The 15168-nt window shown below is 38.6% G+C and overlaps 1 protein-coding gene across 6 annotated transcripts in view; it reads right to left on the bottom strand.

Moving 5' to 3' along the window:
* The window catches only part of NBEA (neurobeachin), an 848497-nt gene that overhangs the window by 407560 nt on the left and 425769 nt on the right, over nt 1-15168 (bottom strand). For all 6 annotated transcript variants that reach the window (XM_073341812.2, XM_073341823.2, XM_073341834.2 and 3 more), the window contains one exon: nt 2245-2306. In XM_073341812.2, coding sequence (XP_073197913.1) covers nt 2245-2306 — 62 coding nt within the window. The remainder of the gene's footprint in view (nt 1-2244; nt 2307-15168) is intronic.

Here is a 15168-nt window from a genome sequence, read left to right as displayed (position 1 = left end):
CTTGGTGGCACTACTTGATGTCATACAACGTTCTGGTTAGATTCATTTTAGTAGTAGTATACTCAGGCTTGATAAAAAAGAGGGGAGAAGAGTTGTACCACTACATTAGAACCCACTGTTGATCATAGAATCATAGAATATCAGGGTTGGAAGGGACCCCATAAGGTCATCTAGTCCAACCCCCTGCTCAATTCCTATAGGAACATTTCATGCCATTCTGTCAGAAGGCAACAATATAGAAGGAAACAATGTAATGTTACAACAGCCATCTCTGAATTTCCTAGTGACAATGGGGTTCTAAACCTTCTTAATAGGATGCAAATGGAAGAATCCTTAAATGCTACGAAATGTCAGATTTGGGGGACACAGTAAAAATTCTTCTTTATGTGGGTGATTGGGTAGAGAGAGGAAAGCTTGTTTATACAAAAAACATTAAAATTCTTGGTAAAATAGAAACTGAATAAATAATTCTATTTTTTAAAAATCTGTGTACATGCTTTTTTCACCTTTGAAAACTGGACAGTTATACATTTTGAATCATTAAATAACTTTTCTAAAATGCATAAAATATCAAATTGATTTAGCTACATTTGTTAATAGCTTCACTAAGAAGTCTAAAGAAAAAGCATTGCAGAAAGAGCTTAAATTTCTCACTCTTCCTTTCAATCAATATTTGAGGCAAAGTTTCATCTCCAGGGCCCTTAATGGCAGGAATTCCTGGAGCCAGCAAATGAGTAATGTTAAACCTATGATTAGATGATGAGGCCATCAAAGACACTAGACCCTAATGCTACATTCCACTTTATTCCTGTGATTTGCAGTAAAACCAAAGACTAAGGGAGAAGGCATTGTAAGTTATTCCTTCCCTCAAGTAAAGGCTTCAAAAGCTGTTAAAAAAAAGCAGCATGACATGAAACTCAAAGGCCTTAATGGATCTTTTGGAATTTCCCTTGAACCCAGGACTTAAGCATTAGGTAACAAATTTTTCAAGTGCCCTGCAGGAGAAGGTTTGAAGTTCAAACCCCACTGAGGATTCCTGCCAGTGATGTATTTTTCTTTAACTTCTCCCTAACCAATATCCATCTTGGCTAAAAGAAAAACAGGATCTAATGATTTCCTTATGGGTACAGGCTCGAAGAAATGTAACCTACGGACTGGCAAACAGCAGGTAAGTTGGAAAAAAAGCAGCTACATTCAATTGTAAATATTACTAATTTTCAGCTCTCTGTACTTTTGACCAGTCTTCACTTAAGCTGTCACTAAATACTCATTGTTTGGGCATATTTCAAATATGCACAGTGGATTCTACAATACAAACTAAAAGCAAGTACAAGCTTAGTAATGGGGTGTGCGTGTGTGTGTATGTATCTATATAGGCACCTCATTTACACACTACTCTGTATACATTTAATTGTTATTTAGGCATTTTTGTGTGTGTGTGTTTGTTAAATAATATGAAATTAAAGCTTTGGAGAAAATTTAGAAGCTGTTTTGGGATTGGGGATCTAACAGGGTCATACATATTTGCTGTAGAAAATAAATGAAACCAAAGAATATTTGTTGATTCTTTAATACAACTACCTTTTACAAGATGACAGGTATGTATGAAATCTAGCCAGTAACACATTTTAAAGAAGTTCTTCAATTTAAAAATATTTTTAATGATTTTGTATTCTCAAATTTTTCATCTTTTTAGATTTCTCACAGAAACACTTAATTATGTTGAATAATTTGAATGTATGATATTGGAAAAATGGAAAATAAAAAAGATCCAAACATCTGAGGGATCATTAATAGCCATTTTACCCAGCTTTTTAAATACTGACCGAAAGCTTACATTAAATGTGCAATAACTTATGTCATATATCCTAGAGGTAAAAGTTAATGTCACTACATAATAACGTTTTAAAAATAGCTAATTCAGGAAGATAAAAATTTAATGTGAAATTATGACCAAAAATTCTGCATAACAGGATAAAGTATATCATGTATATGCATATATATTTTACACATAACTATTTAGAAAAGATTAGTTTGCATGTCAATATGAATGTACTGCTGCTCTACAACATGTACCAAGAAATTACACTGTACAGAAATGTGTGAGAAATGACATTTGTATTTGCATTGTATTCAAATAGAAAGAATGAAAAGAAAAAAATAAGCGAGAACAACAAACTCAAAATTTAGTAATATGTCACTGTGTGAAGAAACTAATACAATTAAAGCCAAAAAAAGTCTTACCTGTGAACAAAGCAGCATAACAAGTTCAACCACAGAAGTACTCGACTTCATGCAAACAAGGCCTGCAGGAAACAAACAATCAAAAGTGAATTAAAAAGGTTACTTATATTAAGTTGTCAAAACTCTGTGGTTTCATACATTCTATAAAACTGAATTTGTTTCCTTAAAACCAATCATTCCAATTTACTGAAACAAGTTTGAAGTGAAAATGGCCTTAAGAACTTTTGATTCAGGTATACATAAATGTACAGAAAGGAGCACACAACTGTTTAGAATCATCATTGTCATATGTAGGTCATAGGTTTTTATTTAATCATATTTTCTATTTAAAATAATTTTTTTTGAGGGTTAGTGCATTTCAGTGACTAGTACAGTAGAAGGCAATCTTACCCAAGAAAACTTCATAGAGAAATACATTGTGAATATACCACAACAATCTTTGGAGGTCTGAACCTACATAGACTTATGCATATGAATAACTTTAGTCACATACTCTTGTCTTTGCAGGATCAGACCCTTGTTTAGTAACTAGTTAGATTTTCTTTTGGAAAATTCCCCTTCATGTAGCTGAAAATATAAAAGGTATAGTTAAGGAAAATATGATTGCCATAATAGCTGTCATTTGTTTAATGTGCTTCTGAAATAATACAATTAACTACAGGCTTCCACTAAAATGTCTTAATATAAACGTTACTTTGTTTCCCCCAAAATATGGGTTGAAGATGTAAAAGAGAAATAAATTTTCTTAGTTACAGTGTCAGTAAAAATAAAATCAACACTTAGAATGATGAATGAATTTTGTCATCTGTAATTCTTAGATCAATCATTTATAAATTAAAGCAACATGAGCATAGTTAAATATACAGAACTTTATACTTAACTCTGAATAATTATTACAATATAATGTGTTCATATTTATTTGCAGCTTCAGAACTGTAGATTTCCTTTTGGAGAGAGAATCAGTGTCACATCTTTGCATGTAAAAGATACATTTTAAATAGTGGATTGATTCATTTGAAATACAATAGGCAAAAATACAATAGGAGAAAGGCAAAATTATTTTGTTGATTTTAAATATGGTAGTTTCAAATTTCAAAATTAAATAGGATATACATTCATTTTAGTAGTTTGGGACATAGACACGCTTCCTAGGATGTTGAATAAAAATGTCAAATATAGAAAAAGTTTCTTCATAGCACTAGTTACTAAATGGAAAGTTGAAAAGCAAATGGATTTGTTTTAAGTAGGTTTCAACAAACAGCCATTCAAGACAAAAGTACTCCTACACAATAACATGTATATTTATTGCAGGTAGTGGATAAATACTCTTTTGTGCCCACTTAGCTAACAACCCCATCCTTATTGTACTGTAAGACAGAACAAGCTGTAAGAAGCCACTAGTATTCCATTTTATCAGTTCTATGAGCAGACAGTTAACTAATGAAATAAGATGTAGATGTGAAAAGCTCATTTAGGGAGACAATTGCTGTAATTGATCAGCTATTCTTATGCTCAAGTGCTAGAGGATCAAAAAAAATTAATGGGACACTTTTCACCTGCAGGCTACCTCAACTATTTGAAACCTGACAAAGAAAAACTAAAGAGGATGACCAAACTATACAGCTAAATCAACACAATTAGCATGGATAATCTAAGTATTTCAAGACAGAATGTACTGTTTGCACCTATATAAATCCACCTTAGGTTCACTGGAATTCAAAATTCTGTTTCTGCCCCACATACATATTTCCTTTCAAAATTAAAACATTTGTCTTTCAGTGTGCGATTTAGGCAAAATAATTTATAAAAAAATAATTCCTGTTAAAGTAATTTTCTCAAAAATTACTTCTTGAACTATTAATTAATCCTTTAAAAAGAGAACAAATGTTTCCAGTCATCACATACAACTGAGTAGAATAAAGACAAGATAACTACATTAGATAAGTAGCTAGGTCTTCCTCTGTATACCTTTGATACATTTTCAAAAATAAACAGAGTGAACTATGTGGAAAATATTTTGTACACAGCACAAATATGCCCAATGCACATTTTTCTGTTTGTTTCATAACATTAGAAATGTCTGAAGTCCAAAGGCATTTTATAGTAGTTAAGTCATGTGCAGAGCTCTCACTGACATAGACAGTTTGGTGTATGGAACAAAAGTTGAACAAGACTCCATCTGACAGAAAGACAAAATTATTCTTCATTATTTCTATTATGCTAATAATTTAGTATCAGGGTCCTTTTGTATTAGGCAGTGTGCACACAACAAAATACCTGCCTAAAGGAACTTACAATCCATATTAGAGCAAATGTAGCTATTTGTAATATAAAAAGTTACCATAATTTATCAAACTTTGAAAAATCTTCCTTGTATTATTATTGGCTTAGTGAAGCGAGGCCCCACACTCTACTTCATAGCATTTATCTGTTTGTCTGGATGTAATATGATAACTTTGGAACACTGTGTCTGATCAATTCCAAAATTTCAGGTAGAACCCTATTGATTTGGGTGAGGGGAAAAAAAAAACAGACTGGGGAACTGAAGGACACAGAGCCTCTGACATCTGGTTAGCACACCAATCAGGTCTGTAATTGTCTATAGATCAAAGGCAGTTGATGACAGCTATTAAACACCTTTCATCATAATGCTGTTCCCACCCATCTCATTCCACTACATTTTAAAATGTTGACACCCTGAATGACTTATCTCTCAGACAGAAAAAAGGAAGTTATTTAACAAATTACAAATTGTAAATATTTAACCATTTACACATGAAAACAGGTGAGGAGGGAAGGCAGCTCACAGGAAGCCTGAGTGTGTGTGGAGTGTGTGTGTTGGGGGGGGGGGGGGGGCAGGGAGTGCAGTGATGCAAAGAGCCTCTGCCTACTGAATAGGAAGGCCACTTGTCTGGTTTTAACATAAGAACATAAAAGCGGCCATACTGGGTCAGACCAAAGGTCCATCTAGCCCAGCATCCTGTCTTCCGATAGTGGCCACTGCCAGGTATTCCAGAGGGAATGAACAGAACAGATAATCATCCAGGGATCCATTCCTGGCAGCCCTTACATTCCTTCCTTAGGAAGAGACAGGTATTAGTAATTTTGATCTGGATAGTCCTCTTATCGGGTGGTTTCTTCCATCTGGTTCTGAAACAAAACTGTACGTGGATTTCTCCCATATTGGACAGGGGAACACCACTTTGAAGAGCATGCAGTACGCACCCCCCCCCCCAACCCCGCCCGTTGCGACCCTGCACACACCATGCCTGCAAGGGTCATGCCGGCAGGGGCAGGGCAGCACACTCTTCAAAATGACACCTCTCTGTCCAGCATAACCTCACATGTGCAGTCACACCAGCAAGGGTGGGCCATGCCGACAGAAGCAGGCCCACGTTATTCCCAGAATAGCAGAATGTCCGGTGTTCCAGGAATGTTTGAGTGGCCACACTACAAAGCAATGAAGTGTGCAACCCTCTAGACAAAGGTGGTCTAACAAAGGAAAAGTGAGGGGGATGCACAAAGCTTCTAGCATATAGCAGAGGGGGAAGTGGTGGGGCACACAGAGACCCTGCCATGGGGGCAGGGAGGATACACAGCACTTGCCATATGGAAGAGGACAGACTCGGAGGTACAGCAAGCCACTGGCATGGGTGGGAGAATAGAAAACCCTCATATGGAAGGAACTATATCCTGTGTCCAAAGAACTGGGGACATACAGAGCCCCTGGTATGAGGGAGTGGGGAGCAGATTTGCAGGGAGTCACTGAAATAGAGGGGAAAGGGAGGCAGGCACTCAGGGAGCTTGTGAAGGGGAACTGAAGGATGCAAGGAGCCCATAGTGTGTACAATGAGTTTGGCCTACTGAAGCAATCAAGCGTGCAACCCCTTCTAGCTACGATAGTACCCAGAGGCCCATGCTGATACTGGGGCTCCATTGTGCTAGGCACTGTACAAACACACAGGTAACACACATTTTTTTCCCCTGATGGGCTCACAATCTAAATAGCCAGGCAAAAGGTGGGAGAAAAGAAATTTTACCCCCATTTTACAGATAGGAAAGTAAGGCACAAAGTGATGGAGTCACTTCCCCAAAGATCACGCTGTGCCACAGATAGGAACAGAATCTGTGTCTCCTTAGACCCAGTCTTGTGCTTGACTTGCTAGCTTACCCTTCTTTAAATGAAATAAACATCATTCCACAGGCAATGCATGGGGGGAGTCAAGTGCCCCCCAAGATTGCTGCTTGGCTTGCTGCGGGGCAGGGGGAGAGGGGTTCTGTCCTCCTCCTGCTATGTCTACCCCGGTACACTCGGCCCCTCTCCCCAACAGCCAGGCCCGCCACTCAAGGTCACTGGTCTGTGCAGTGCAGCAGCTGCCTGAGAAAGTCTGGCTGGGCAGGCGGCGGCTTCCACTACTGGCTAAGGTCTGGCTGCCTGGGACAGGGACCAAGTGAGCCGGAGTCCCTTCTTCCCCCACCCGGCATGTTTCTGTCTCACTTGGCCCCTGTACCCGGCCCACCACTGCCTCCCCAGCTAGGCTCTCTCAGGCAGTCGCCATGCTGCACAGAGGAGTGACCTGGCGTGGCCAGCGTCAGCTGCATGAGAAGCGGCCCCGTCCCACTTCCTGCCCTGCCCGGCCACCAGGAAGAGCAGCCAAACGTGCTGGGGGGCAGGCGCAGTGAGAGAAAGACAAGCCCCCCTCTCCCTCCCACAGGTAACGTAGGGTGGGGAGAGCGTGTTGGCCCCAGGGTGGGTGCAGGGCAGGGAGGTCACTGGGCAGAGGAGACATGTGGGGCGGTCACATGTCCTCCCCTTTAGATTGTGTCCCGTCCCCCCCAGTCTGGGGAGGACAAGTCATCTGTGCATCATTCTTATTTCAGAGTGATTTTTAGAAATTATACAGTCATTAAATTGAGTACAGATTGCTACAGCAAATTAGAGGGATACAAAACTGTGGCTTTTGTGATTGTGGAAAACACACATCGATTCTTCCCCCTTCCTCCCCCCCCGTAGCTCCAGTGATAAAATGTGTTGTAATTTGAAAGAAATAACTAACTGTTGCCTGCGTTTTTCAGCTTTCGATGGGTTGTCCATATACAGTCTATATTAAATGCTATTAAAGAAGCTTAACATAATTATTAAAATACAAGTAGATACTTCTCGCATACATCAAGGTCTTTGTTCAACTGAATGGACTATATGCTGTCTCTATTTGCTCTTCTTAGTACTTTCTTCATAGTCTAGTCTCAGTTCATTAAATATAACCACCAAGTTCAGCAGTTTGATGGCAACAATGACCACATGTATGGATACAGTAACTGGGGGCACCAAGTGCACGACCTTAGCTAATCTGTAATAAATGATGTATGGCTGGTAATTAGTTGGAAATGCTCTGGTTTTTCAGTGCTCTTCAGTTGCCTCTTAATATATGGTAATTATTTCTTTTGCCATCACTGTGACCTATTAATGCATAAAAAAGATTAATTTCAACTTTACTACTTTAAGTTATGTCTGTGGCATTAATACAATGAAAGCTTCAAAACTTTAAACTCACCATGCAGAACTAGTCAATCTGTATGAATTTCTTTTTCTCAATAAATACAAAGGAGGATGATAACATCATTTTTTAAAAAAAACCTTATGAAAAAAGATCATGGTTTTGAATTTCTTTTTATTATTATTAATACAATGTGTGTAGGAGTCTAACTGAAATACCATCACTATTTCGTCTGGTCTTTATCAAGGTTTGTCTGCAGTTTCTTTCAATTATTTTACTTTGGGTTAACTTAAAACATTATTGAACTAGAATCAATTGTAATATTAGCATGGAAAAATGTTTTATATCCTTTATGGAACTTAGAAAAACTCTTAATAATTAACCAGATCATTAGAACCTGCAAATAACTAACTCAATTACAGTTCCTAATTTACTGAACAAGTCTCAGGTATGTTTATGCAGAGAGTGAGAAAGCAGCTTACTTATTATAGACTTAATTCACATAAAAAACTTGACACTCTCTCACCAACCCATGGCATATACTCAAAACTTAAGAAGGTCTATATAGAATATAAGCATGTGTGAAGAAACAAAGCTATATTATTGTTATATGCATTATTTTTATTACTATTTGGAAAGTGCATGAGATTAAGAATATTTGGAAATAAACATTGCTTAAATCTCAAATATTGAAAAAACTTGAACGGGATACACCTTTTCCTTTCCTCTTCTAACTTCTTATTGGCTATTTTTGATTTCTTTCCCACTCATATAGGGTTTTCCATGTCCTTGTAACAAACCTAAATTCCCTTAGTTTATCTGTAGGGATTGCTATTGAGTATCACAAGACACTCCCCTTCCACAGGAGCTGAGCGCTCTGTCTCCACCACAAGTCCCACAGTCCCACCTGGCCTGTATATCCAGGGATGGAATGGAAACCAAACATGGATCTCTCTACCTGACACAGCACAGATAATTACAACTGTCCAATTGTATTCAGCCTTTCCATTGTATTTTATTAGTGTTTATTAGAGATGGTTCACCAAAGTGGTGATGAAATTAGGTTTAGTCTGAGGGGTCGTATTGGTGACTGGAGCAGGATTAGTTTCGGGTTTAATGACATTAAATCTATTACAAACGTATTGTGAAATTTTGGTTGAAAATGGCAAAATGTTTCAAAATTAGCAGTTCTTGTAAGATTTCCTCCACCTGGGGCCAAAACCTTATGACTGTTTACTTGAGGGATTCTGGCCATATCCAAAGTGGAGCTAGAAAATAATCTTCCAGTTTTTGAATTTAGAAAAAACAAAAATGTTATGTGTGGGTTCACATCTGTAACCTTCCATTTCCCAACCTAACCTGACATTCAAAAGGGATTTGGATTCAATGCTCTGGCTTTGGCTCAACTGTAGTACTGACTCTGAGAGATACACGAAGGGTAAGCCAGTACTGAAGTGATTAAAGGTTGTATAGGGAAAACAAAGAGCTCAAGAAAGAGTGCAACAACAGAGATGGAAATGTTGGAAATGAGTGATATATGTACAAAATTAATTATTAATTGAAATGAGACAGCTTAACTCTTGGACAGGGAAAAAGTGTGAAAGGTTATTGGAAGGATGAGATGACTTAAGTCAGCTCACAGAGGATCACTGTAAGAGGTACTTGCCTGAGCCCAGCTCTGGAAAGACAATGAATTAAGCAGTACTTAATCAGTAGCCAGCAGTGGAAAAATCCTTCCCTGTTCAACTAACCCATAGCTTTTTATAGAAATATTGTTAACTTGGTACTGGTGGAATATTAGTGGCTCCCTGAATCAGGTGGGCTGTGCCTTCTCAAGGGAAAAGATGAAGGAATACTGGGAAAGATGATACAAAAGGAACATGCAGCAGGATATAACCCTTTGCAAGGCTTACATTGAAAGCTGGATTTCAGAACTGACAGTATCGCATAGCTTATATGTAATTGGGTTATGTTGGTGGGCTAGATTTGCCAATAGAGCAAAGCCTGTCAATGGTGGAAAATCTGCTGGGGAAATGCCAGCAGTGGCACAAACCAACTACAACCTCACATAACCTGGGGGTGGGGATGGGGTCACTGTAGTCTAAGAAGTTGGCACCAATCAAAAATGTGGCAGGTAGAGTCAGGGTCACTGACTGAGCACTGATCCTCAGCAGGTCTTGCTGGCAGAATTCCTATGGAGAGCCTCAGGGCAAAATAAATCGGCCCCTATGCTAGGCACCATGAGAGATGGGCTGCATAACCATCACAGCCTGATGCCCCCACAAGGGGTAAATCCCCAATAGAGTACAAGGGGCTGCTAATGAGAGGTGTAATTTAAGTGAATATAAATTTGACCCAGCGTTTTTATAGTTAATAAAAATTGTTATGTTTACATCTCAGTCTTGTCTGGTCCTGGTACCAAGTACTATACAACATGTGTAACTGTTATTCTCTGAAGTTAGTATCTTATATATAGAAAAGCCATCACCTTGTTTCTTAGGCCTGGTCTACACTGGCGGGGGAATCGATCTAAGTTACGCAACTTCAGTTATGTGAATAACGTAGCTGAAGTCGACGTACTTAGATCTACTTACTGCTGTGTCTTCACTGCGGTAGGTAGACTGCTGATGCTCCTCCGTCGACTCTGCCTATGCTTCTCGCTCCAGTGGAGTACTGGAGTCGACGGGAGAGCACTCAGCAGTTGATTTATTGCGTCTTCACTAGATGCGATAAATCGACTCCCGCTGGATCGATCACTCTGAAGGTAAGGATAGACATGCCCTTAGATATCAAATAGGTCACTGAGGAAGTATCTCTCAAAGTTTGTGGGGATTTCTGGAACTCCTATCTTAAGAACACTATTGTGAGCATTGATAGGTCATGTAAATAACACAAAATGCCTCAAATTGTCAGTTCAATTTGGGCTAAGATGTAAGAAACAGATCCTAATTCTAGTCTTACAGTAAAAAAGCATGTGGATTTCTACAAGATTCAAATACTCTTTCTAAAAGAAAGAAAACAGCTACATATCCTTATCCATTCTGGTTACTAAAGGGAACCTAAAGTAAAAACATAACATATATAGAATAGTAACATAATGGCAAAAAACCACAACAACACTGTGATTATAGGAAGGCCATTTAGTGTAATATATACAAAATTTACTCTTAAAAATTACAGGCTTTCACACTATCTCATGAGCTATAATGATGCAAATATTACAGAAATTGGTGCCACATTACTCTTAGGAATCCAGTCTCTCACTAGAATTTTTGTCCAAGATACATTAATGTGAATAGAAGTCTTATATATAATTCTCATTCATCAAATGGAGATGAAAACACTTAATCCATTAAAAAAACACCACAATTTAATTTATAACATTGCACAAAAGGGTTTTCAAACATCATCCATTTTGTCCTTTTCCACATCTGATAATTCTTCAGTAAAACATCAGTTACTGATGTTCTTAATGTATTATATTTGTGTTTCCCTCTTTTAGTAAAAATAGTTAGCTCCGGGCACCTTTGAACATATTTTGCAGTGATAGATTGTATTAATTTGTCTTCTCCAGCTGACATAAAGGGGGCAGATCTTCAGCTGGTGTAAACTGACATAGCTCAATCAAGAATCTATTAATATGACACGCACTAACCGCCAATGGTACAAAAAGCACCCTAAAAGATAGTTTTAAGGCACCAATTTTGGTGTCAACTGAAGGGAATGGGACCACTTTTGAAGCAAGGTGCTATTTAATATGAGTAAAAGTATCAGAATTTGGCCCTAAATTATTAACAGCAGAGCAACTAAATTCACATGTCTCAATCTAGTTCTTTTAGCACATCTATACCAGCAAATAAAAACCTAATGATCACACTTGAATTTCTTCTCATTCATATTCACTAATATTTCTTTGCCCACAGTTGATCTACCACTTTTGGACACAGTTCAAACTGACAGATAAGGAGTGGAACCAGCCGAGCTGCAAGCTGTTAGCATAGCACAGTCCTGAGGTCCTCATGCAGTTTTATAGATCCATAATTTTTTTAAGACCATTATGATTCCTGCACAACACAGACTACAGAAATTTACCTAGTAACTCCTCTATCTAGCCCCATAATTTGTGGATGAACTAAAGCTTATCTTTTAAAAAGACATCCAAACTTGAGTAAAGACTCAGTAATGGAGAATTTACCAACCCAAATCATAGTTATTTTGAAATATTTATTTTTGTTTTTCAGTTTCCTTTATTTCAATGACAGTAACCGTCCTGGTATTGTTATCAGCTCCCCATAAACCAGCATTGACATCACTCTGTCTCCTTCATTTGTCATCCTACATTTGTCTCCACAGACAGACAAATTCTTTTGCCCTCATTATTTATTATTTGTGATTTGCCATTATAAAAATGTCTCCATAGACCAGAGGTTCCCAAAATGTTTTTTGCTGAACCCTCTTTAGAAATTCATGACACATGTATGCCCCCTTTGTCACAGGGGAAAGGGGAGACTTAGATGGTGGTGAGTTCAGAGTCCGTGTGAAGGGGAAGGTAAAGGTGAAAATGCCAATGTGACCAGCATGTGTGCAGAAGAGCCTCACGTGCCCCATTCAAATCTCAGCTGCCCAGAGAGGCAACTGATGCACGGTGGCTCTGCAGACTCCCTGTGTGTATGTATGCATGCAGAGTGCAATGTCTTTGCTGTGGGGCCAGCACGTATGCATGGCACCACCATGGGAGTGGGGATGGGGATAGGGTGGGTGAGAGAGGAGGAAAAGGGAGTACGTTCTCACAAGGCTGTGGCTGTCGTGACAGTTGGCGGGGCAGCAGGTTGATGGCACTGTTAAGTAATGGTAACAGGGCCCCAGAGTGTTGGGATCCTGGGTTCAGCCTCCCCCAACTCACCCTGTCCCAGGGCACACAGGAGATAGGGTTGGATTAGCACTGGCTACCCTGAAGAAATAAAAAAAAAATCTTAAGCGGTGATGTCCTTGTGCTCTCCCGGTGATCTCATTGCACCACCCAGGGGTCTGTGCCCCACAGACAAACACCACAGTTAGCATAAAATAGTTTTGATCAAATGACCCACACCAATCAATGAAAAATAAGTGTAAAGACTAGACAATGTACTGTGTATGCTTAGCAGTTAATTTAAAAAGGTAAATGCCATTAGCACCTAAACTGCTAAGCAGGACAGAGTAAGGGGCATCTTTTTATACCTTTGTTGCAGTTCTTTTTTATTGTATAAAAATGTATCCAATTCTGGGGGAGTGGGAGTAGTTTGTTTTAATTTCTAAATAAAACAGGCTTGATAACTTCCTAACATTTATGCTCAAGTAACATTGACATGTGGTTAGACAACTTGTTTACCAAGTTTAAAACTGGTGCAATTTGAAACAGCTCAGCTACTAACCCTTCAACTACCAAATTGTATCTTAAAATGGAAAAAATAGCATTTAGCTAAGAATATGCATATAATTATTTTAAGTGTAGTAGCATGAGGCAAGTTAAATAGAATTCATGATCAATAGATTGTGAAATTAACTATGTATTACTGCTAATTTTTGTAAACGCCTTTTAACAAAAACTTTCTTTGAGTTATCCTTCCAAACTGTTCTAATTCAGGATTTAACCACACCTTCTCTGATTAGTAAGTCTTGGTTTTCCCTGGATGTGGTTTCATGAATCTGGGCTGTGTCCAAATGTTGATGCTTTTTCCTCCACACCATTTATAAAATCTAACTTTTTTCCTCTCTGTCTAGATAGCAAAAACTTTTGTGATCAATCTTGATTACTGCAACGTCCACCTTTATGGTCTTCCTGCCACCCACACGTTGACCCTACCTCAACTTCCTTGTAAAATATGGATGCTAATATTTTCTCCTGCATATCTTAATCCAATCACTACACTGCAAATGATACCAGTTTCAATACCCTTTTTCTGCGCATCTCAAACAACTGTTTCTTAAAGTATCAACTATTCTGTTCACAAACTTTGTGAACTTATTAGTGACCAATCACTCTTTCTGAATCCCGATGCGTCTTTTCTAACCTCATCATCTTATTTTCTTTATACCCCTTTTTGTGTCTTCTGTGAAATTAGATTGTAAGCTTTTTAGATAGGGAACACTTGTAATTATATATTCTGTAAGGTGCCTTACAATTTTGGGTGCTGTAAAATAATAATGTTAAGTCTGGTTAACGATATATTAATTAAAAGAAAGATGTGAGCAAGTCCATACACTGGAGATGCTTGGAAAGTGTAGTTTTTCTGTGGAGTGGTGTCTCCACTACTCAAAATACTAGAAATACAGATGTCCACATGGACCTCTTTAATTTTTAATCTATTTGTACAGGATAGCTTTGGCTCGGTCTATTGTGAATGTCCCCAAAATGTCCAACAGCCATTAACATACACAAAATTCTAGGTTCTTAGTAAGGTAAAACTTTGCTGCCCTCCCATGAATCCAGACAGTGAAACTGTTTTACCCTGTCATCTGAGAAAGGCGGGGGGAGAGAGAGACTTCTGCACAAAGGAACATAATCAAAATCACCTTATTTTATAGAAGATATTATACTAGGTTGTTAAGTGAGAATGACTATAGAAGGTTACGGACTAAACAACAGCTAAAATCAGAAATCAGCATATTGTCCATAGGGCCAAAGGGAGGCTTGCACAAGATCTCTAAATCACAATTTAAACTACAGATTAGGACAAACTCCCAGACAGAGATCTGTGTCTTATAAGTGCCCTTAAGAAACTAAGCATCAGCTTGGGAAACCAGTGAAAAAACAACCACCCTATATTGGACACACAGAGGGCAGAAACCCAACCTTTGGAAATACTGATAGTCAGGTACATACCAAAAACTTCCTGCAGAAGATCTAGGACTTTGTTCAAGGCGCACACACACACACACACAGAGCTGTCTCTTAGGAAACTAAAAGAACTTCTTCCAAATAATGTAATAAGTAATGGAAGTAAAGGGACTCCTTCCTCCAAGAGAACTAACCCCTTGCACGTGAAGTCATCAGAGATAGGATCTGGAGTATAGGGGTGCAGAGCCTATCGCTAAGACAGGAGGTTGGGAATCTGTGTAAGGAGTCACTACTTGTACACGAACAGCTGGAATGTTGACAAACCAGGCTCTTCTTGGGCAAGCAGAAATAGTTACCAGGGCATACATCTGCCTCAATCTTTCAGACAACCTTGACTAATGGGAAGCTGGGGATAGGAGGGAGTCAGGTAAAGCAGACCCATGGACCAAGGGACAAAAAAGATTCTATGGTAGGCCACAATAGACCACATCTAGGTACCCACTGCAATTCTTCTGGAATTAGGTACTCATCAATGACATAAACAGGTCATATATGGGAACTCCCACCTGGACAAAGGCGTGCTAAATAATAGGAGGGAGCGACCACTCC

Source organism: Lepidochelys kempii, chromosome 1 (genome assembly GCF_965140285.1).
Source record: "Lepidochelys kempii isolate rLepKem1 chromosome 1, rLepKem1.hap1, whole genome shotgun sequence".
NCBI classification, from domain to species: Eukaryota; Metazoa; Chordata; order Testudines; family Cheloniidae; genus Lepidochelys; species Lepidochelys kempii.
Note: the sequence above shows the minus strand (reverse complement) of the source record. Positions and strands in the feature narration are given on the sequence as shown.